Source organism: Rhinolophus sinicus, linkage group LG01 (genome assembly GCF_036562045.2).
Source record: "Rhinolophus sinicus isolate RSC01 linkage group LG01, ASM3656204v1, whole genome shotgun sequence".
Classification (NCBI taxonomy): Eukaryota; Metazoa; Chordata; class Mammalia; order Chiroptera; family Rhinolophidae; genus Rhinolophus; species Rhinolophus sinicus.
This window is the reverse complement of record NC_133751.1, coordinates 74812545-74838342: the sequence shown is the minus strand read 5'-3', so window position 1 is coordinate 74838342 and position 25798 is coordinate 74812545. Positions and strand designations below refer to the sequence as shown.

The 25798-nt window shown below is 34.4% G+C and overlaps 1 protein-coding gene across 9 annotated transcripts in view; it reads right to left on the bottom strand.

Moving 5' to 3' along the window:
* Nucleotides 1–25798, bottom strand: part of CBLB (Cbl proto-oncogene B) — a 211434-nt gene that overhangs the window by 71384 nt on the left and 114252 nt on the right. For all 9 annotated transcript variants that reach the window (XM_019742950.2, XM_019742954.2, XM_074332483.1 and 6 more), the window contains 2 exons: nt 24166–24297; nt 13373–13576 (listed from right to left, as the gene is read on the bottom strand). In XM_019742950.2, the coding sequence (XP_019598509.1) occupies nt 13373–13576; nt 24166–24297 (336 nt within the window). The remainder of the gene's footprint in view (nt 1–13372; nt 13577–24165; nt 24298–25798) is intronic.

Below are 25798 nucleotides of genomic sequence, written 5' to 3'. Positions count from 1 at the left end.
TTACTATAATAACATGAATATTTGTTTGTGTGTAAAGCGAGGTTCACTATTTTAAATTATTATTATTGTTTATGTACCACTAGTACCTTATGGAAATTTTTAGATACTACAAATTAGAAGCAATGAAGAACAGGAAGATAGACAGAAACATACCTGGAGAAATACTGACTAGATTAAGAGCTGACTTCTCTTTGAGGTTTGACAGGAAGATGGTCAATAAAATTGCCAACAGGGTCTACTTTAAAGAAGTGCAAACGGCCTCACAAGCAGAATAACCCCGAGGGCACAGCTCCATTAAAATGTTAAACACTGTTAACTACACAGAGCTATTATTACATCTCCTCGAACTACCTTTTATGAGAAGGGCATAATCTCCTGGTTTCTCACCAGCCTCCATAACACTGAAATTTCTTTGAAGTTTTATATTTTAAACATTTCTATAAATTTTGCATCCTGATCACATAAAATATAGGTGATTTTAATTTAAATTTGTGGTTTCCCCTCTCTATGTGCCACCTCCCTTTAAATCTTATAGCAAAATGTAAGCTTCCAGAAGTATGTCATGTTGATGGCAGTGTATTCTTATACCCTTTGGCTCCCTCAGCTGCATAACCAATTTTGAGAAGTCAGGGAAGGGTGACACATAATTCAGAAATATTTCCATAAAAATGGCTGAGAAACAAGAATATTGTGGGAATTAAAGGAATAAACTTTAGTCACTGAAAAATGCTCTCATGTGAAACCCCTATTGCTCCAAAATACCAAGTACAGCTGGTTTGAATGCAATTATTATTCAGTTACTATAGTTGTTCACCTTACTTTAGAGAATACTTCAGCATTTCAGTTTACGTATGGAGAAAATAAGACTAATGTAAGATCATATAAATTATTTAGTCCTTAAAACAGAACTTCAGCTGAAATGTTGGCAACTTTGCATTTTCTCTGACTTTTAAACATAAAAGATGGCTGTTATTTTAATGTGGCCATGCAATGAAATCTTAACTATGTACAGATTACATTAAAAAAATACAACCTTGTGAAACCAACATAGTTTTGGTGTCTCATTCTTCTTAAACAATGATAGGTAACAGTATTTTCCACAGACATCTTAAATATCCTGATATTTAATTCTTAGAAGTATAGCAATATTTCACGAGTCTTATGTAATGTACATATAAAACATTAGGTAATGTATATATAACAACTAATACTAACATTTACTATGTACCAGCACTGTTCCAACGGCTTTACATATATTAACACATTTAATCTCAATCTTCAGAGGTAGGGCTTCGCAGACAAGGTCACTGAGGCACAGGGGATGAAACAACCAACGAAAGACACGAACTAAATAGCAAAAACTAGAACATGAACTCAGGTTGCTGGACTCCAGGTAACACAGCTTTCTTAAGAAAAGTGCAGTTAGGAACAGTGTCACCACTCATCGTATGGTTAAAAAAACAAAACAAAAGCAGAACAAAACAAAAAAACAACCCCACTTTTCTCAGTGGCACTCTGTGCATCAGGTACTATGCAAGTCTCTGACAATGAAAAGAGCAGGCAGCGCCTCTGCCTTCCAGGAGCTCCCAGTCTACCCCAGGAGGCCAACCCCAAAGTACATAAAAGAGGTCAAGTGCTTGCTTCTCCTACACTAGTACACATACAAACATTTCTGACGAATACATAACAATGTTTTCAAGGACCTCTATAATATCACAAAGCACTTGGACAAGGCAGGTTTTTTTTTTTCTTTGTTAATCACATGGATCAAGAAAATGCTATTTTGCATGGAGACCTTTAAGAAAATCAATAAACGGAGTGCAATTAAGGGGCAAACATATACCTGTTGACTCTGGATTGCTTACTGCATTCTGTGACTAGCTGGGTTGCCCAGTGGGAGACGTGAGGACTACTGGCATGTGGTGAGAATAATTCTCTTGGTTTGCACGGTACCATGGGGTGCAGGGTGATTTGCTTCTCTAGCGCTGCCCACTAAATGCCAGTGGTTTCTGCCACCTGTCAGTCATTGTGAAAACCAAATAATGCCCCCACATACTTCTGAACATCCTCAGGAGGCAGAACTACCAATTGTAGAGAAACATGTTCTGCATTGAGAATGTCTACTGTTATTCCTGTATTTCATTTTGTTGTAATTCCTGTCCTCACTGCTCCAGCACAGGCTCGAACCCTGTGGTTAGATATTAGCCACTTATCAGAGGTGTTATTTGCAAATGTCTTCTCCCATTTGGTTGGTTGCCTCTTTATTTTGTTGATGGTTTCTTTTGCTGGGCAGAAACTTCTTAGTTTGATATAGTCCCATTCACTTATTTTTGCTTTTACTTCCCTTGCCTTTGAGGTTAATTCATAAAACCCTCTCTAAGCCCAAGGTCCGTAAGTTCAGTACCTATGCTTTCCTGTATGCAATTTATGTTTCAGGTCCTATGTTTAGGTCTTTGATCCGTTTTTAGTTAACTCTGGTAAATGGAGACATATAGCAGTTTAGTTTCATTCTTTTGCATACGGCTTTCCAATTTTCCCAGCACAGTTTATTGAAAAGACTTTCTTCTCTCCATTGTATGTTTTTGACTCCTTTGTCACAAATTATCTGTCCATATATATGTGGGTTTATTTCTGGGTTTGCAATTCTATCCCATTGGTATTTGTATCTCTTTTCTGCCAATATCATGCTGTTTGGATTATTGTCGCTTTATAGTATAAATTGAAGTCAGGGAGTATGATACCCCCAGCCTTGTTCTTTATTCCCAGGATTGCTTTGGCTATTCAGGGGTCTAATTCTGTACAAATTTGAAGATTTTTTGGTTCTATTTCTTTAAAAAATGCCATTGGGATTTTGATGGGGATTGCATTAAATCAGTATACTGCTTTGGGTAATATGGCCATTTTAACTATGTCGAGTCTTCCAATCCATGAATACGGAATATCTTTCCATTTCTTTGTTGTCTTGTTCAATGTCTTTTAATAGTGTCTTGTAGTTTTCAGCACAAAGATCCTTTGCAACCATTAAGTTTATTCCTAGGTATTTTATCCTTTTTGTTGAAATTGCAAAAGGAACTGTTTTTCTCATTTCCATTTATGAAATTGCATTGTTAGTATATAGCAAGACAATTGATTTTTGTATGTTGATTCTGTATTCTGCAACTGCAACTTTATTGTATTTGTTTATTGTTTGTAATAGTTTTTTGGTGAAGTCTTTAGTGTTTTCTACATAAAGAATCATGTCATCTGCAGAAAGTGACAATTTGACTTCTTCATTGCCAGTTTGGAAGCCTTTTATTTATTTTTCATGGCTGATTGCTCTGGCCAGGACTTCCAATACTATGTTGAATAACAGAGGTGAGAGAGGGCATCCCTGTCTTGTACATGATCTTAGAGGAAAAGCTTTCAGTTTTTCACCCTTAAGAATGATATTAGCTGAGTGTTTGTCGTATGTGGCCTTTATTATGTTGAGGTACTTTCCTTCCTTGTACACCCATTTTACTAAGTGGTTTAACCATAAATGGATGCTGTATCTTCTCAAATGTCTTTTCTGCATCTACTGATATAATCATCTGATTTTTTTACCCTTTGTTTCTGTGGTGCATCACATTGTTTGATTTGCACATACTGAACCATCCTTGCACCCCTGGAATGAACCTCACTTGATTTTTAATGTATTGTTGTATTCAATATGCAAGTATTTTGTTTAGGATTTTTGCATCTATATTTCTCAGAGATATTGGTCTGTAGTTTCCTTTTTCTGTTATCCTTACCAGGTTCTGGTATGAGGGTAAAGGTGGTCACTTTAAATGAGTTAGGAAGTATTGCTTCTTCAATTTTTTGGAAGAGTTTGAGAAAGACAGGTATTAAATCTTTGAATGTTTGTTAGAATTCACTAGTGAGGCCATCTGATCCTGAACTTGTGCTTTTGGGAGGTTTTTGTTGATTGTTTCAATTTCTTTACTTTTGATCAGTCTATTTAGATTTTTCCAGTTCTTCATGATTCAGTCTAGGAAGGTTATACATTTCTAAGGACTTATCTATTTCTTCTAAGATATTGAATTTGGGGGCATATAGTCTTTCACAGTATTCTTGCATGATCCTTTGGATATCTGTGGTATCTGTGGTAACTTCTCCTCTTTCATTTGTAATTTTGTTTATTTGAGTCTTTTCTTATTTTAGTGAGTCTATGCAGGGGTTTGTCAATTTTATTTATCTTTTGAAAGAACCAGCTCTTTGTTGCATTAATTTTTTTTTTTTTTTACTGTCTTTTTTCTCTATTTAACTCTGCTCTAATTTTTTATTATTTCCTTCCCTCTCTTGACATTTGTCTTCATTTGTTCTTTTCTAGTTCCCTAATATGTCACGTTAGGTTGTTTATTGGGGATTTTTCTTGTTTTCTGAGATAGGCCTGTAATGAAATAAGCTTCCCTCTTAGTACTGCTTTTGCTGTATACCAAAAGTTTCATAGGCTGTATTGTCATTTACATTTGTTTTTTATGTATCTTTTCTTCTCTTCATTTATTCTTTGACCTAGCCATTCTTCAGTAGTATGTTGTTTAATCTCCACATATTTGTTTTTTTTCTTGCTTTCTTTTTGCAGTCAATTTCCAATTTCAAAGCACTGTGGTTGGAAAAAATGCTTGGTATGATTTCAGTCTTCTTAAATTTGTTGAGGCGAGTTTTGTGCCCCAACATATGGTCTATCCTTGAGAAGGCTCCATGTGTACTAGACAATAATGTATAACCTGGTGTTCTGGGATAAAAGGCTCTGTAAATGTTGGTTGTTGTCCATTTGGTCTAATGTGTCATTTAAGGCTGATATTTCCTCATCAATTTTCTGTTTGGATGATCTATCCACATCTTCAATGGCTTATTTAGGTCCCCTCCTATAACTGTGTTTTTGTCAGTTTCTTCCATTAGATCTATCTATTAGTAGTTGCTTTATATACCGGGGATGCCAAAAAAAATGTATACAAGTGGACACTTTCGTCAACATTCTCAAACTACTGCTCAAGCAGTAGTTTGCCATAATGAAAAGTGTCTGGATGTTGACGGTAACCACTTTGAGCACCTCTTATAATTGCTGAAGTCAAACGTGACTTGTATTCATCTTTTGTTGTTGGTATATATTGAGTATTACAATTTTAATACAATTTTCCTTTCTTAAAATGTGTATACTTTTTTTTTTGGCACCCTCTGTATTTTGGTGCTCCGATTGGGAACATGTATATTGACAGTGTTATGTCTTTTTGATGTAATGTACCCTTTATCATTATGAAATGTCCATCTTTGTCTCCTGTTTCCCTTTTTATCTTGAAATCTATTTCGTCAGATATAAGTACGATTATACCTGATTTTCTCTGGATGCCATTGCTTAGAGTATGATTTTCCACCCTTTCATTTTAAAACTATATTTGTTCTTGCAGCTGAGATGTGTCTCTTGAAGGCAGCATATGGTTGGGTTATTTTTTGACCCAACCTGCTGCTTTGTGCCTTTTTATTTATGAGTTTAGTCTATTTATATTTAAGGTGATTACTGACATACGCAGATTTCCTATAGCCATTTTATCTTTTGTTTTCTGGTAGCATGGTGTCTCCATTGTTTCTTTGCCCTTGTCTTTCTGTTATTTTAGTTTGGTGGAATTCTATGATTTTTTTCCCCCTTTTGTTCTCCTTTTTTATGTTATGTGTCTCAGTTATGATTTGTTTTTTGACTGGTTACCATTAAGTTTATGCAAAAGAAAGTTTCATATATACAGCTGGATCTTTCACATGTGTTTATGTGTTGAGTAGGAATTCTTTTTTGAATTATAGCCATTCAACTTGTTGTAACTTCAAGGGGCGAGATCAGGGGGAACTCTCACACCACATGCTTCTGACATCACTCAGCAATATGTATTTTAATTGATGATGGCAACTTAGGAGAATGTATAATAAAAGATAAAAGAAGAATAATTCCCTTGACCTATGGTCACACCTGTTTTTGTTCTATTATAACAATTGTTCTGATATAACAATTCATTAAGATTTTAAATACTGTTTTAAGAAAATATAATGATTAAAACCAAAGGAATCATACACTAGGTTAGTCTGTGAACACTTTTATTTTGTATTCAAATTTTTATTTGTGTGTACTTTTATGTATTTGGTGAATAATACATTCTATCAACATAATTGCTAAGGACTTGCTAAGGCTCCCCTTTATACCTTTGGCAAAATGAAACAAAATACTGACTAGCAACAGATACCTTTTCTAAGCTCTGATCTGACTGAATGAAGTCAGAAGGATGTGATCTTACCAATCACACCCTGGAATTTTTCTGAGGGCTCACAGCAGAGTCAATTATCCTAGAAATTCTGACAGATCAAGACATGGGCAGTGGTACAATTTTAAGCAAAATCTAAAATATCTACTCTTTAAAATCATAAAATAGCCCCTATCAAGAAAGGTGACCAATACACTTATAGATTTATAGGTTCTATTTGTTTCTGAAAGATTAGCATTATTAAATATACTTAACTTTAAAAATATAATCTATATGTTTAGTATGCTATTTATTAACTCCCGCTGCAGGGTGTCACCATGGTAACAGGAAAATACAAATAGGTCGGTCCTCTATGATACGGAAGCACTACTAATTTAAAGAATGCAATATGCTTAAGACAGGCAGAAACAATTCCACACGTAGTCATCAAACTGTTTATAAAAGAGAAAGGTAAGATGAATACTTGAAACAGCAGATTAAAAAAAATTGAATCATTCTGCTGGAAAATGACTGATAATCACTCTTGAAGTTGAGAAAATGAAATGGTTTTAAAATGAATGATTAAATAAATAAGGCAAAAGAATGAGTTAGATAAAAAACATGGAAGAAGAAAATTCAGGTATTAGAGTTAATATGTCAAAATGCCTGTGATATTTGTTTATAATCTCACTTGTAAGACAGAACCAGATAAAACCTATAACTCAATTTATTGTGCATATTTATTCAGTATTCAGGTTGGAAAAAAAGATAAAAAGATATATAAGATCAGGTCACTGCCCTCAAAAAAACTTGTACACATGCACATACATGTATTATTTCACTTAGTAAATATTCACTGACTGTGTTTAGGTAGCAGGGAACACCAATATAAATAACACATTGGCCCTGCCCTGAAGAATTAATAGTCTAATAGAAAAGACAGTCCTCAAAACATTAGCATTTAGTGTAACTCCTGAAATTGAAGCATATATAAAGCTATATGGGAACATAGTATCATAGCAATATTTTTTCCAGTTATTCAGAAAGAATTGATGCTTATATATCTACACTGAAATTTATGTTTCACTGAAAGCTAAGTGGTAGCGATTTATGAAATATTATAAAACTCACCATCTGTTTAATTGACTAGAGGCAGATCAGTGCACATAGACATTTAATTGAAATACTATTCCTCAACTTAAAAACAAATAATTATAAGATCTTTAAATTTCTCCAGTATCTAACTGCCACAGGAACATATGGAAATAACACTGTAGCAAAAGCTTTATTAAATGATACTGGTGACTGCCTAACAAGCCACTGAAGTGGGACTTCTGGGACAACGATGTCTGAGAATACCACTCTCTTTTTCACATAAACTAAAGAAAAGATTAATGTAAAAATCTCTCACCTTCCTTGACAGGAAGCTCACCTGGGTGCCTGGGGGAACAAAACTTACATGGTCTTGAGAGTGGTGAAAATATCAGGGAAAACCACTCGTGTCATCTTAGAGCATTCTGCTCATTTTACGTTACCAGTGATTCCTTTCACTTGTCAGTGCCACTATTGAAACAAGTTGGCTCAAGCTTCAACTTAATTCAGTGGAAAACAAGCCAAGACTGCAACTTTTTCCAAACTAATACAGGGCAAATACCGCTGTCCCCCAAGCAGTGAAGTATACAAAGTTTCCGAAAGAATTACTGATTCCCCTCTCCTGATATGAATCAATTAAAGAAGAAAATCCATTTAGTAAAGAAAATGGAAATGCCGTTTTCCTAGCCAGAAAACATTACCATCCAGGTCACCTGAACTACTTGAGCTGCTGTATGCTTCTCAAATACTTTTTTATCATCCCTTATCCATACATCCAATTAACATTTTTTAAATGCTTATGGTGCCCTAGACCTGGGGACTGAAATCTACTTCTTAAGGGCAGAGAGTAAATATTTTAGACTTTGGAAGCCAAGATGCAAAATTACAGAAATTATGTAGGTACTTATAATCATTTAAATATATAATCATTTAAACTGTAAAATGGTTATTCTCACAGGAACACAAACAAACAAACAAACAAAAACAGGCCATAGTTTGCTGATTCCAGTGCTAGACCATAGTCAATATTCTGACAAAGCTAAGACCATTGGGTTATTAAATAAAAACAAAGGTCTTTTGCACTGAGACCTAGATTGTTCCAATAAGAGCCAGCAGGAATGATCTAATAAAGCTGTCCAATAGTATCATCTATTGGATAATAGATATTTCTATCTATTTTTATCAGATACTTCAATACCTATAGAAAATGTTCTATATCTGTACAGCGCAATATGGAAGTCATGACACAAGTGGATACTGCACACTTAAAATATGCCAAATGTGTCTGAGGAAGGAAATTTTTTAATGCTATTAAATTTTAATTTCTTTAAATTTACATTTAAATAGTCACACATGGCTAGTATACTGAAAACAGATTTAATAGTCCTATTTTTATATATCAATTAGTAGGGCCTAAATGAATTTGCTTGGGATTTGGTGACCCATTAGGTAGGTGTAAGGCATAAATATTTCCATGATAACACCAACAGATCACAGTTTAAATTATTTTTATCTTTTGGTTAAAATTTCATTGGGTGTTAGTAATTACTCAGGAGGTACAGGCAGACCTTTCATTGAGCTTTGCAGATACTGCATTTTTTACAAATTGAAGGTTTGTGGAAACTCTGTATCGAACAACTGTATCAGCGCCATTTTTCTAATACTACTTGCTCACTTGTGTCTCTGTGCCACATTCTGGCAAGTGTTGCAATATTTCAAACTTTTTATTATTATTATATTCATTATTGTGATCTGTGATCTTTAATGTTACTATTGTAATTGTTTTGAGGCACCACAAGCACGCTCAGAGAAGACAGCAAACTTAATCAATAAATGTTATATTTGTTCTGACTGATCCACCAACTGGTCGTTCCCCCATCTCTCTCTCTCTCCTTGGGCCTCCCTACTCCCTAAGATACAATATTGAAATTAGGGTAATTAATAACCAACCCTACAATGGCCTGTAAGTATTAAAATGAAAATGAAGAGTCATACATCTCACTTTAAATCAAAGGTTAGAAACGATTAAATTAGTGAGGAAGGCATGGCGAAAGCTGAGGTAGGCCAAAAGCTAGGCCTCTTGCTCCAAAGAATAAGCAAAGTTGCAAACGCAAAGCAAAAATCTTAAAGGAAATTTAAAGTGCTATCCAGTGAACACATACAGGATAAGAAAAAGAAACAGCCTATGGCTGATATGAAGCCAGTTTTACTTATCTGGATAGAAGATCAAACCATTCACAACATTGCTTCAAGAAGTCTAATGCATAGAAAGGTGCTAAGAGGTGAGGAAACTGCAGAAGAAAAATTTGAAGCTAGTAGAGGTTGGTTCATGGAATTTAAAGAAAGAAGCTGTCTCAGTAACATAAAAGTGTGGGTGAAGCAGCAACTGCTGATGTAGAAGCTGCAGCAAGTTATCCAGAAGACCCAGCCAGCTAAGATAATGAAGGTAGTTACACTAAACAAATTTCAATGTAGACAAAACAGCCTTATGTTGGAAGAAGATGCCATCTAGGACTTTTGTAACTACAGAAGGTAAGTCAAGGCCTGGCTTCCAAGCTTCAATGGATAGGCTGACTTTCTTGTTAGGAACTAATATAGCTAGTGACTTTAAGTTGAAGCAGACACTCATTTCACATTATGAAAATCCTAAGGCCCTTAACGATTATGCTAAATTTATTATACCTGTGCTCTCTGAATAGAACAACAAAGTCTGGATGACAGCACACCTGTTTACAACATAGTTGCCTGAATATTTTAATCCCATTGTTTAGAACTACTTGCTCATAAAAACAGATGCCTTTTAAAATATTACTGCTTTCTGACAATGCACCTGGTCACCCAAGAGCTCTGATGGAGATGTACGAGATTAATGGTGTTTTCATGCCTGCTAACACACCATTTATGCTGCAGTCCATGGACCAAGGAGTAGTTTCCACTTTTGAGTCTTATTATTGGAGAAACACATTTCATAAGTCTGTAGCTGCTATAGATAGTGACTGTTCTGATGCATCTTGGCAACGTAAATTGAAAACCTTCTGGAAAGCAGTCACTATTCTAGATGCCATTAAGAACATCTGTGATTCATAAGAGATCAGAATATCAACATTAACAGGAGTTTGGAAGAAGATGACTCCAACCCTCTTGGATGACTCTGAAGGGTTCAAGACTTCAGTGGAGGAAGTAACTGTACATTTGGTGGAAATAGCAAGAGGGCTAGAATTAGAATTAGAAGTGGAGTCTAAAGATGTAACTGAACTGTTGGAGTCGCATGATAAAACTTGAACCAATGAGGAGGTGCTTCTTATGGATGAGCAAAGAAAGTTGTTTCCTGAGATAGAATCTACTCCTGGTGAAGACGTTGTAAAGATTCTTGAAATCACAACAAAAGGATTTAGAATACTATTACATAAAGTTAGCTGACAAAGCAGTGGCAGGGTTCTAGAAGATTAACTCCAGTTTTGAAAGAAATTCTACTGTGGGTAACGCTGTCAAACAGCATCACCTACTACAGAGAAATCATTTGTGAAAGGAAGAGTCAATTGATGCCACCAACTTCACTGTTGTCTTATTTTAAGAAATCGCCACAGGTACACCACCCTTCAGCAACCATCACTGTGATCTATCAGCAGCCAGCAGCCATCGACACTGAGGCAAGACCTTCAACCAGCAAAAAGATTATGACTCCCCCAAGGCTAGATGATGGTGTTAGCACTTGTTAGCAATAGAGTATCTTCAAATTAAGGTATGTACATACCTTTTTTAGATATAATACTATTGCACAGTTAACAGACTACAGTATAGTGTAAGCATATCTTTTATATGCAATGTGAAACCAAAAAATTTGTGTGACTCTATGGAGATATTCACCTTATTGCAGTGGGCTGGAAGCAAACACGCAATATCTCCAAAGTATGCTTGTCCATTACAGAACTTGAAAAGACCTTCAGAGGGCAGGTTGTTAAGCTGTCTCTATTGAGTACATTGTGTGTGACATGTTCCAAAGAAGGAAAAAGAGGCATATTGCATGATGGCTCACAACTAGATTTTTGAAGTTAGGAAGCCCTGCAATAAAGCACCAATTCTGTTACAGAGTATTACTAAGATCTTAGGCAAGCTATTTCACCTCTTTATTCCTCAGGTTCCTCCTTTTCTAAAACAGGTTAACAGTAGCTTCACCATTGGGTTGGTGTGATGAATAAATGAGATCAACGATTTAAAAACATATAGCAGTGTCAGGTCAATGAAACCATAAGTCTTACTGTTTTATTACCAATATTAATTAAAATTAATAACAGTATATGATAAATATTCTAGGATAGAAGCCATAATCTGACTTAGTAGAAACCATTTCATTACTCTGCATATGAGACAGCTACATATGAGGTATTGGATATATCACTGTATTATTGTCCAGAAGACATAATTTTGAATCCTGGCTCTACAACCTACTAAAGTAACCACGTCTAGCCTGAGCCTCATCTCCTTAACTGAAAATGAGAAGAATAATAGTAACCTCTCCAAGTTGCTGATAAAATAAAAGATGTAAAAAAGTTTTGTTCATATAAAGGATATTGATAAGTGTTTATTGATAAAGAGTTGACCTTAAAATCAAGTCTCAGTTCCCTGTTTCAATTTGAGATGCTTTTTCTTCTTCATCCTTTAGGGTTACTGAATGATAACTACTTCCTTTGTTACATCTCTTGGGTCAAAGGGATCACACACTTCAAAACTAAAAACTAAATGTTGTCAGGATAACGGGTGGAATCAAGAGTAGTTTCTCTGAGTTAAATAATAACATTTATGAAAACCAATGAGGTGAAGAATACAAATCATCCCAGACCAAAGCTAAATTTGAGTATCCATGTTAGTGATTTTAACGTATCTCCATATGCAAAAATCTGTACGTAAAAACTCCTAAGAGTATGTCTTCGGTGAGCATGGAACACTGGAACATAAATGCAGGAGGCCAAGAGGTAAACTTTGACATACCCCTAAAGAAAGAGTAACCTAAAGATATGCTTCAGATGTTCTCTGCACCAAGTGTTTCTCTACCACAGAAATAGACGTATATGCAAAATACAATCTGATGCCATTACACATTATCATCCCTCTACCTAGATGCAAATAGGTTTCATGTTACCTGTCAAATTGTAATGAATTGCAGTGGAGGTTCTATAGGGCTGTGTAGGCCAAGTCTGAACACGGCCTACAGCAGGGATGAGTGCCGTGATAAACGAGCCATGTCTGCCGTGAGTCGGGGTAGGGGGACAACCTTCACACAGTATTTGCAGACTCTTTTATACCACTCATTGTCATATCTCTGATATTGACAGCAAAAAACTTCTGAGTATAATCTGAATTTCATGTATCTTTCTGTTCAGAGAATAGCCTGATATCAGAGAGTCCAGATCTCCTGGCCATTATATTTCTGGTCTATAAATTACTCAATTAGCATTCTGGTTCACTGACTAGTCTCTTGTGAGCTTACATAAACTGCAATTAGGCTGCTGCATCCATTCTCAGTGAACTGACAAAGTCAATTTTCTGACTCTGCAATATTGATAAGCAAACCCCAGACTACGGTAAATTCACAAAGGTAAATCTTATGTGACCTCTTAGTAAACAAACAGAAGGCTGACTTTCCTGGTATGAAAATAATTATCAGACTCTTCTTTAAGACTCCAATAAAGACCATTTTTAATCAGTTCATATTTATAATTTTAATAATTTACTTTCTTAAAGTTTGCTTCACAGATCTGCTATTGCTTAGATGATATTTAATTCTACACAAAAGCTCTCTCCATCTCTCATTTTAAAATTTAAAACCAGCAAGAGTGCTTCAGAGTCTAGTTCCTTCTCAGTCTATAATTTCATCATCCTGTCAACATTAGTTATATCTTCACCTTTCTTTTGATGGATGCCTGAATCGTTCTTTTCCAAACCCAAACACACTCAGTCATACCCCATTTGTGACAGCACCATTTGTTTTTCATGCCCACACACCACCCTAATCAAACCCATGTTTCTAGTTTTACCTTTCGAACATTTGCCAACCGATTCATCATCAAGGACTCCTCTCGGTCATCGTCGTCATCCAAGTCCAGCATGGGCATTCCAAACGGGTCAATGATGCTACAGCACCTGGAGCCTTCATCTCTCGGGTCAAAGGGGTCTACGATTATGGGCTCCGTTCCTTTTATTTCGCAGCGGCAGAAGGGGCAGCCCTGGCCGTCTGACTCCTGAACAAACACACAAAAGGTGCTGATCGGTCTTTGTTCAAATAAAGTAGTATCAAGAGGAGCTAATGTTCTACAACTATCAACAGCTCAAAAAATGAGGCTTTAGGGTAGGCAGGGGGGCGTGGAGGAAGATCTGTCCTGAAAAGGTAGTAGAGCAGAGCAGGGAGCCAACAAAATTATGGTAGACAGTCAGGATTACAAACTTCAAATTTTTGTAGAAACGTTTCTTTTAAAAAGTTTGATGTGCCAAAGAAAAGGAGCCTAACATTATTCTCCTTAATGTTCACTTACAATTTTAATGTTATCAAAACCTCAGAGTCCTGCAGGAAACTGGAAACTGAATCACGTCCCTCTTTACCAAAATGTACCAGTGCTAAACATTTTATAGAGGACTTTTTGACAAAAATTCATCATAAATAATAGTATCAACTGGAATAATCCATTTCAAAATCAATTCTGGAAGTTCCTGTGCATATAACTATAGCTAAATATTGCCATTTTAATTGCTGGGGTATTTAAAGTCCTGATTTATAAGTAATCAGTAGGGAAAAAGGTAAAGTAAGTCTTATTCAGAAACCATCATCTGTCCTGAGCCTGAAATCCTGAAACATCTCATGTGGAATATAATACTATGTGAGATAGTAAGCTTCGCCTCTCATCCAGCTTTCAAACTAGATACTGCAAAAAGATGTGCGCAAATACTTTTAGGTCAGAAATTCATTTATTGGTTATTATTCAAAGTCTCTCAATCCAATTTCTCAAATCTAACTGCACTAAGAACTCACAACTGTCAGAGAAACAGGACAAGACTCTTTTCTTGCCCTGCAGACAATGCTGTCTTCTAGAAACAGATGATGTAGGATGTTCACTACCATATTTTTGTTTCTGCATTATACCCTGACTTCAGTAATGTGTCATTTAAAAAATAGTAAAAATCATAAAATTATTTTATTTTAAGGCAGAAATGGGATGAATTAGCACTGTTTTAGAGATGAGACAAGGGATGCAAACAAAGCTAACATCTTTAAAGAAACCCTTCAGTACTTAACTCAAAACACTGGCCCCATCCACTTGAAACTGGTGCTCTAACTGCCCTACAGCAATACTCTGATCAGTGGTAGGATAATGCTCTTTCCTCTCATGGGCCAATTTACTGAGCAACCATTCACTCTGTGGCAGATCCTACACTAGGCAGTTTATTCTTTCTCAATGTCACTCAGATTAACAAATTGAACATCTCCACTGCCACAGACATTGCCAAAGAAAAAGATAAACAAGCACTCTTTGGATTGGTTAATGAAAAGAAATTGGAACATTCCCTTATTATCTATTACATAATTTGAGAAAGGAATTTGGAATGGTAAAATAGTTGCACTAAAGTGGTAAAAAAAATAGACATGCTAATTCAGAATCATTTGATGTTCACTGCCGCACATGCTCAGGTCGGGTGGGCTTCAAGGCAACTTAAATATTATTTGCCCTATCATTTTACAGATGATAAAACTGAGACTTAATTCTTCTATCTTACATTGATACATTTCCTAACGCAGGAATAAATATTTAAGCAAAGCTAAACCTTTCTCCTATCTTTCGATAACAGTATCATTAAATTTAAGTGTATATTCAATATATGCTGTCATCCAGGTAAAATCCCCTTATTATAAAAGTCAAAAGGAATCCGCATTGTGTGCATCCAGTGGAATTTTCTTACAGATCTGCATAAGATAATTTCAAAAAGATTCTAATATAGAAGAGCAAGATGTGAAAGACCTGATGTTCTTTGTGTCTTTAATGTATGAAGGATGGAAAGCAGTAGTCAATTTATTCATACATTAAAAAAGAAATTACAGAAAATTTTAAACATAAAAAAGCAGAGAGAAAGTGTGATGAATCCATATGTACCTATCACCCATCTTCAACAATTATCAAGTCACAGCCAATGCTGTTTTATCTATATTTTCACTTGCTCCCTCCACCCCTGGATTATTTTAAAGCACATCCTACACATTACATAAATTCATTTGTAACTGTTTCAGTATGTATATCTAAAAATAGAAAATCTTTTAAGACATAACTACAATACAATTATCCTAACTAAAAATGAGTCCACTCAATCTAAAACATTAAAGCCATATTTTTTTTGAGTGCATCGTCTAGAATGTGTGAACCACTATTTGGCTACAAAGGCTTCTCTTAGAACCTTCATGGTCAATTTGCATGCTGTTTTGGTAAAGGGTGACTTACAGTGTATGTTATCTATTTCCTAATACTAAAGGGTAACTGAAAAGATTAAGTTTACAAAGGGAAGGCGGTAAAAGGTAATAGCAGCATCTTGATTCTACAAGGAAGAGACTGGGAAGAGTTCATCTAAAACCCAATTTAGGTTTTACTCCATCTCTCCTATCTGAAAGTATAATGCTAATACAAATTACTGATGTGTGTTAGAATCACTGTTTTATGAGGGTGTATCACAAATTATATTTTCTGTTCAGCTTTATCTTTGTTGAGAGTTTATATTACTCACTAGACCAAAAAAAAAACAAAAAAAAAACAAACAAACAGCTGCAATGTACATCCTTTTTGATTTGCAAACAGATCACGCTGAACATGTCTCCCTAATGGTATTTACACTAATAGGACTTCACCCATCACTCTTTCTCTGTAAACTGACTACTGTCATATGCAAATTAAACTTAACCATAAATTCTCAAATGCCACTTTTGTACTCTGCCCTAGTTTCTGTCAGATGGTTGACTGAATACACATGAAGAATGTCTTCAATAGGCATGTAAGTAATTAGCATTGTGCCCCAATAATTAAAATAATGTTTCTGTCAACATATACTTAATGCAAGATCAAGGAATATATTTTAATGAAGAAGAAATATCAAGAAATAACTCCTTTTCTAGTTTCCAACATATTAACATTCTGAGAATGTTAAGAGGAAGCACTTGGGAGTCCACCATTCTAATTGACTAAGTAGATTTCACTTCCTCAAATGAGAAATACTCTCAAAATAAAGGGTACAGAAGTTATCAGTGAGTACCACACTCATCTGAAACTTAACTATGTAATACGCTCATCATAAAATAATTCACACTCATATGCCAACCATTAATATTATAAGTTAATGATATTGAAAAGAACTTTAGGTAACCTGAGAACAAATCAACATCGATAGAAAAATAGAAAAAAAAGTTTAATATCCAAAAAATGCATCATTCCTCAGTAACACCCGATGTAAAAATCCTAATATCACCAGTATCATTATACCATTGTCGTATATACAATTTACCTTACATTTCTTTCTGTTTAAATATTGTTCAGATATTATCTCTTCTTTTAATTTTTTTAAAGATAAACATTATACGTAGCATAATTTATTTGTACTTTAACATCAATCATTTCATGCCTTCCCATATATACAATATACATGGAGGTCTGAGAGAAAGCATAGAACTTATGAGTCTCATCTAAGAGTGCATTTTATATTTTTACTGTGCATGTGTGTTTTCCATGTCTAACTTCTTTTTATCCTGTAACTTCTAATTTATATTACCTTGCTATAGTTCATGCAGATTTGAAGTTAACATAAAAAAAAGAAACAAATGTAAATAAACAAATAACTGAATACATACATATATATACATACTGAGAGTAAACTGGGTCCTTTTCAGACATTAATATTCCCCACAGAAACTCAATAACTTCTTGTTAAAAGAATAAATGAAAGAATGAATGAGGATAGTAGTAATCTTAGACTAATTACCCCCTGTGGAAGACATCTTTGGTTGTGGTGCTGTTTTATGATAGACAAGGGAGAAGACATTGGTGAATCTAGACTTAGAACTTCTAGTTTTACTTTGGAAGGCCCATGAAAACAGTGAATCAGAAAAGGAGTACAGACATTCTGAATCAAGACACTTGGATTGGGATCCCACATTCACCAATTAATTACAGCTATGTGACACTGGATAAGCAATTTCATCTTATTTGTAGGGTACAATTAAAGAATGTACATTTAAAGGGACACCTTAAAGACAAAGGGAGATAAATTAATACAAAGATTTCCAAAGTGCTAAGCAAATTCCAATTGGTATAATTACTATAAAAATAGACTCAAGAACAAAGAAATAAGGTAATTGAGGAAACATAGCATATGAAAAAAAATAACATATCCATAAGTTTTCCATGAAATTATTACAATAAAAAACTGCAGAATTATTATTGTATCTAAGTTAAAAATAACCAGAAATATGAGTTGTCTTCCCACTACAATCATTTACTACATTAGGAACAATTACAACTAAAATTCCAGGCACTGTTGTAAGCAACATCCCTATATTAACTCATTTAAACCTATGAGGTAGGTACAATTATCGTCCACATTTTTCCAATGAGAAAAATTAAGAGTTTAAATAATTTGATGGAGGTCACACAGCTAAGTGGTACTGAGTAAGAAATTACATCCAGGAGGTCTGTTTTAAGAACCTAATCTTTTCACCACTACACTATTACTATACTACACTAGTATATCAGAATGTAGTAATTCCACAATCTCAGATTCATAACTTAGGTTAAATCAAAATAAAGTTTAAAAATAGATGCCTACTACAGATCATTCAAAAACGGGGAAAAAAATTAAGTGTTTTGTTCAAGTTGCAAGATTCAAATTAAAGAAGCTACATAATCAATGAATATTCTGTTTGCTCTAATTGAAAAGTTTCATCTTTTAACAGGAAGATGCAAAACTTATCCTAGTAATTATAATCCTTGTTCAGATATATTTTTTTACATACTAAGAGCTTTTCTTTTTAAATATTTGTTGCTAGAATCCAAGTTAAAACTTTAAAGCAGTTTATGAGAGCTTGCATTCTGAAGATGTCTGATTTAATGGAGCCAACTTTTAAAGCACCTATTACAGGCCCTTGTCAGAGCCAACTGCAAATGTTTCCCAAGTGCTGATATCTGCCGTTGTGCAGGCACTATCACTATACAGTGAGCGTCTATAGAATGCTGTCACTAGACTCAGAGTCCAGCACTGGGTCTACCAGATTTTATTTTTTCCTATCTGTTTCCTCCTTTTCATTCCTGTCATCTGTAGGATCATGAACTGCAGTTCATCACTATAATATTTTTGGACAACTCTAGTAGCCCCTACATGACTCCCAAAGTGAAAGAGGAGCTCCAACATTTAGCACATTTATACAAAAAGACAAAATGTGTAATCAAAGACAAATTTATAACATTCTTAAAGGCAAATATTATTTTCTTATTTGTAGTACTAAGGTTCCAAATTTTTTCTTGAGGCCAGAAATTTGAAGGTTGGTTGCTTTTGAAGACAGATACAGTAGAAGATTATTTCTCAGTGCCATACCTGTGATTGTGCTGGCTTCTCCCCTCTCTTAGAGAACTACACATTTTTTTACTTTTAATTGAATTAAAGTCCTTGGCAGTAATTCAAAATAAGGCTGCCAATCCAACTGATTTATATGTATCCATTTTTATTTTGAAAGCAATATTTGAGGAACATGGTTTAGAATTTGTGCTATTCATGAGCTCAGAAGCCATTTTCTAGATTCCAGGAAAAACAAAACAAGACACATAGAATGAAAACAATTCCTTCCTTTACACCTTATGTGATAACCCTGCAAAGCAATATGCTACTACAAAAAGGAAGAAATGGAGGAATTCAGTGTGAAGAAAAAAAATATTTTGTTAATATCCATGGAATAGTGTGGACATGAAAGAAAACACTCCAAATTTTATTGCCAAGGGTACAACAGAAATGCCACACCCAGAGTGATACTGTTTCAAAAAATGCCTCTAGAGAGATGATGAGCCAACTTATTTAGTATTCTGTGCAAACTCTGGCTTGCTTATTCAATTTATTAAATAACAGAGATGTTTCAGAAGAAGAAAAAAGTATCTAACACCTCTTTGGAAGCATGACTAATGGGCCATTATGACAGCAATTAAAGAGTAACCATTTGCAGCCTATAACAACTGACACTGGTACAGTGCATTTCTTAGGGTTTCTGTTAATTACACAAAATTGAAGTCTCCAATGAATTTCAATTAAACCAAGGTAGGGCATCAAACGGAAGGAACAGTGGGTGAAGAATTGCTTGCTAAAAGTTCACACTGGCATAATGTTTTATGGTCAGGGTATAATACTTCATATTGGACTCAGACTGATTTATCAGAGCTTCTTGGCAGACATGCAGCCTTTAAAATCCTTTCCATATCAGCATACCCAACCAAAGTAACAAAAAAAAGTCTCGAATCCATAATTAAATTTGAAGGATAACAGGATGTTCAAGTAATTATGAATACTTTATAAAACTTTGATTTAGTTTTAACTTCTTGAGGGTAGGTCTTCTTAGATCAGAGATTAGTACAGAACCTGGGATACATAAGCGGCTTAAAGACTATTGAATGAATTAAGGAATGAAGGAATGAGTGAATGAATAAATGGATTTGAGATCTTGGAGAATGATGAATGAAACAATCTATGTCTGTTTCTGTCAAACCACTTAGGGGATGCAAAATAAATTATTCCTGTGCATAATTAAGTTTGATAACTTCTTCCTATAGAAAAAACAAGCTTATAAAACAAAACCATGGGCTTTAAAATCAGAAAATACGGACTCTAGCCCTGTACCAATTTGAATAAAGAGAAATTTGAAAGAAACATGTACTACAACCTGCAGTCATATCCAAAGACTTAATAGCGTACATTTCCCATTACATCTGTGAGTTGTAAAATTATGGAAATGTTCAGTGATTTTGTTCTTTTTGTTCTCATATTCACCATCAATTAGGTCAAGTCCAGTGAGCTGTTCATTGAGGCTACGATACAAGGTTTTTAGCATACCTAATGTCTGTCAACTGTGGTTAAACTGGATTAACTTTATGACTTTTATTTTTATTAAATAACAGGGGGATTTTGCAATAATGTGTTTCAATGATTGTCAAACACTGCTGTTCATACAACAATATGAAAGCTGCCAAAGCAGATCAGTTGGCTGGCAGGAAGCACCACTGTGTGAAATCCATATGTAAATGTAGAGATATTCAGGTTCTACAAAAAAAAATGGAAAGGTTCAAAAGTTGAAGCTTCCTTTAACCACTAAAATCCCACAGAGATACAGAGACTATAGAATATCACTTTGTAATTCTCAAACCTTGGCCTAAGACCAAATTTCTTCAGGGCAGACAAAACTTGCACCAGGGATCACCATGCATGTTTCCTGGTGTGAAAAAGCAACAAACAGAAACTCAGTCTTACTGCCTCTAGGTTAGTGCTGGCATTATTGAAAGCAATAAAAGTAAAATAACATGGCTCAAAAATAAGTAGAAAAAAATCAAACTGAAAAGTTGAAGGGAATCACCCAGCAGCTTCTGAATGGAACAAATGGATCTGAGGTTTAAAATTCTTACGATTTATTCTCAGATCTCGAGCATGATAAAAGTCCTTTGAAAAGATCACAGATACTTCTCAGAAGAGAAATGGACACAACTAAGACATTACAAAGGCTTTTCACAATTGATCTATAATACTGAAGTCTTTTTATTTATTATAATCTTAATCTTCCTCATCTCATTGCTTTACATTATCTATAGCATATAGTCATAAATATTTACTAAGTAACTACCAATGTACAGATAGACAGCACACTTGGGGAGAAGAATTCTAAAACAGATAAAGCAATCCAGATTCAAGAGGAGAAAGGCAAATATGCAAACATTTGTAATACAAATACAGTGAGGTAAGAGCTTACAGGAATATATATCAAACTGTAAAATGTATCAAAAATATTTATTAATCATGAGGGATTTATAATAAATTAATGTTTATTAATTGTGTGGGAAGAATTTTAAAATAATGCTTAAATAATGCCTTTGCATATTTTCCATTAACCTATAAGCAAAATTCTATGATCAGAGTAACATTACTGACTAGTAACAAGAGTGATTTATTTTGATTATTATTTCAACTTTCTGAGTACTTTTGAAATTGTTACTTTTTTGTTACCCCTTTACTTAGTAAACTACTACTTTATTACTACTTTCTTATACAGGTTCTCCTAAAATTTTAGTCAAAGACGGTTTTCAGTGCTTGGCGATTAACACACTTCCTCAATTTCTAAAAGTAAAACTGAGAAGTACTTCTGACTAAAACGGAGAAATGGCAAATATTAACAGTTTATAAATATGATTGGACATATCTTCATTTATATGTCCATCAGACCATTATGGCCATTAGAACAACATGAAAAAATCATGAACTGAATCAAGGAACTGACATTTAACTACTAGCAAGAGGAACTGCTAGTATCATTTGGAGAATGCTCAGTAATAGAGAGAAAAGTTGTGGTGATGTAAAAGGCAAAGGATTAATAGCCGTGACAACCGGGAAGTATTCCGTGTCTACTGCACATAAAATACTAACTGCAAATAGTTCACAAACTTACTAAATAAAATATATAGCACTGGCCCTAAAATGTTAAAAGATATTATTTCTTTCAAGGAGTATACAGATCGTAAAATAAAATCTTTGTTTGTTTTATATTCTGTCATACTCTTTAACTCACCCTAGGCTACAGGTAAACAGCTATTTTGTATAACATTTTATACAATAATCTTTACTAATCAAAGGCTTCTGCCAAACTAATAGGAGCTTCTGACTTTAAACCCACTTAACTTCCAAATATAAGGTAAGTATCAAGTTAAAGATGTCAAGTTCTGCAATATGCATGTCTGTGTGCACTCCAAGACCAGGGACTCTAAGAAGAGATGCTGAAATACACAGGCCATGCAGAGAGCACTGGGAGTTTGTACCAGCCTAAAATTCTGGTTTTCTTGAGGAAGAAACACAAAGCTATTAGTTTCTTTGTACCTGTGAGAACCATACTGCCACACTCAAGGCATAAGTCCATCCAAGAGGTGACAAACACAATTGGCCTCTTTGTCAGTTTAATACTTCCCCTGAAATATTGAATGGTTATGGAGTAAAGCAGAGCATCCTAAAGTAGTCCTATCCCAGTCAGCCCTGCACGGTCAGTAACACATAACACTTTCTATTGACACACTGGAAAAACACTTGCCACCAGACAGTTTTGTCTTCTACCAGCATAACTGAATTTCTTGAAAGTCATCTACCAAAAGGCATTGCTAAGTCGGCAAAACGATTACTGTTAATAGCAATCAACTGCCTAGCAGTTGAGAGTGAGTTTGCTGATGCCACGCTGAGTATCCCCCTTCCTCTAGCTCCTCCCTGTACTGCACAAAATTCACCAACATCATGAAGGGATAAACAGAAGTTACAGCAAGGACATCAAAGAAAACCTAAAGTAAAATATAAACCAAATGAAAGACAGCGGGGTAAAGGTGAACAAGTTTTACTGAGGTAACGAAGATGTTGGGAGATCAGAAACGGCTTTGAAAACGTAAATCAGTTGTAAATCATTTCTTAACTATTCCTCTTTTTCTTCACTTTTTAAATGTCCCTAAAAGAAGAAGGAGGCCCTTTTTATAAGATTGTGAAAATCATTACACTTTATTACCAAGTAATGAGCTCAACAGACATGAGCGCTCCTCGGAGGCCGCACTCCCCCTCCCTGACCCTCTAAGGCCATCCAAGCAAGCACAGGTTCTGGGTTGGAGAGAAGATCAGGGACTCAGGAACAGGGTAGGATTGTTGATTATACACCCAACTGCAAATTTTTTTAAAAGGCTAGAAAATTTATTGGCTTTCTAAACACCATCAACAATATTCACTTCAATATTGACTGTTAAACAGCAGTTTAAAAAAATTGGCTTGATCAAAATATTCTGGGAATTCTCCAAATACCTCAAAACTGGAAATCTGTCCAAAGATCCACTTTAAAATCTCAACCTTTATTACATGTAAAGAAATAGAAGGATGCCCTTGGGGAAATCAGTTATTCTCTAGGTCTTATTTAAAAACATTGAATCAATTTATATTTATTGAACATCTGTCTACAGAGGGGAAGGCAGTTTATGTTAAATTCTGCTTCTGTAAATTGAAAAATGTAATGCCTGTTTCTGTGGGAACTACAAGTATTCGGGAGGCTTTTCCTGTCTGATTCTCCTATTTTAGCCTTACAGAGCAATCGTAGACATAAGTGAGACAGGAGCCACACCTCCTCAGGAAAAGAGGGGTGGTTGAAACATCAACATAAGATTTATCTACTAGGATTTACTTTGCTTCAAAATAAATAGAATCTGATCTAAAATAAATTGTGTAAATATGGTTCGTTGGTAATATGTATAAGTGACTTTCTGAAATCAATAGTGTTATAGAACTACTTATGACTAATATAAACATTTTACATGCAGAAGAATGAAAATATAAAATAGCAAAAAAATCAAACTATATAAATAAAAGAAACTCAAACACATGAGTGTTTTTTGTTTGTTTTTTTTGTTTTGTTTTTAACAACCATTCAAACAATGCACTGTTCAGTATTACTTCCTGAATCATTAAGATGAAGAAAACTGAAAAGAGAAATACTGATAGGGAATGTAAGGAATCCATGTTGCTAATTAAACCTTGAGCATACCTGCCATGCTGTAAGGCAAGAGGTGCACATCAAATGACCACAGGGCTCAATCTTGACATCTTTGTCGTTCTCAGCACAAATTTTACAGAGCTGAAAAGTGGAGCCCATTTCACAATATAATTCATATTGTTCCTGGAATTTGGAAAAAAGAGGCAATGTTAATATATTTTTATCATGAACTGTTAATACTGAATTTTCTCCAATATAATAACTTACAACAAATTCCTCAAACTTGATCCTATCAGGATTTTGTTACCATTTAAGACGTTTTAAATTGACAACCACAATTTGGTCTACATAATCATTTTTTAAAAGATTTGACCTTTAATCAGTGATTGTATAAGCTTTTTTAATACTTGGAATTACTGTTTTGTGCTTTTCTTTTAGAAAGGGACTTGCTTCAGTAGTCACAGTGATTCAAAAGACAAAAACGTATGGTTTTAAGAGGCATTAAATAACTTACTTTTCTTTATAAATTCCACATACTCATCTAATTTTACTGTCAAATTGCAATGTGTGTGTGTGTGTGTGTGTGTGTGTGTGTGTGTATAAAATTCTGGCTGTAAATGTGTGTGTGTATAAAATTTCTAAAGATATTTATTAAATATCTATTAGATATCTATCTAATAGATATTTAATAAATATCTTTAGAAATTTCAGAATGGAAAAAAAGCAGCACATTTGCCAACCCCTTCCTGAAAGCTAGGTACTATGGCCCATTATATGCATCATATCATATAATCTCCACAGCATAATAAAATATATTGAATTAAAAAAATATATTTGAGGCTCAGTAAGTTTACAAATTTTCCTCAAATTCTATAGTAAATCTCTAAATTGCATACTCTTTTCCCAATCTTAATCACTTCAGCGATCCAAAATTGTTTTATCAAAACTCTATTCTCTTGATTTACTAGTTTAGAATCTTACGGCATAGTAAAATTCTCAGTGTTCAAATACTGAAAAGATCTGTCACAAAGAAGATACAAATATATGGTGAATGTAAAGAAAATTTTTAAAGTGTTATTTAATAGGGATACAAAGAAAACGAATTATAGAAATAAAATTTGTTTAGGTAAGGCAATGTCCTATTCTAGTAAGTGTCTATGTACATGGCACTGGTTAGGATAAACAATGACAATATTTAGTTCCTAACCATTTAAAAGATCTTACAATCATGGTTGAGAAAACAAACACACACGCACACTTATATATACGAGTAAATTATGTCTACCATGGTATATATATGTGTGACTACATAAATAATTTTTAAAGATATTAAGGAAAAAGACAGGAGGGAATGGATCAAGATGGAAAGGAAATAAATGTAAAGTAATGCAAAATAAATTATAAATCACTGAAGTCCCTAAAATAATAGGTAAGTATTTGTGTTGGTCATCTCATCCACAGAACTAATTTGCAATTATGTAAAAAATTACAATAAGCTAAAACCTTAGATGCAGAATTCAATACAACCGAAGGGGTAAGTTAGTCAAATATTTGAGTCATTTCAGGGGATGACACTACTCCTGAATAGGTATTTTTAAACAACAGCTTTATAAAGAAGCATTTTCTCTCATGAGTGTCCTTTTACATATATTATAAAATACAGAATCACTATATAATTAAAAAA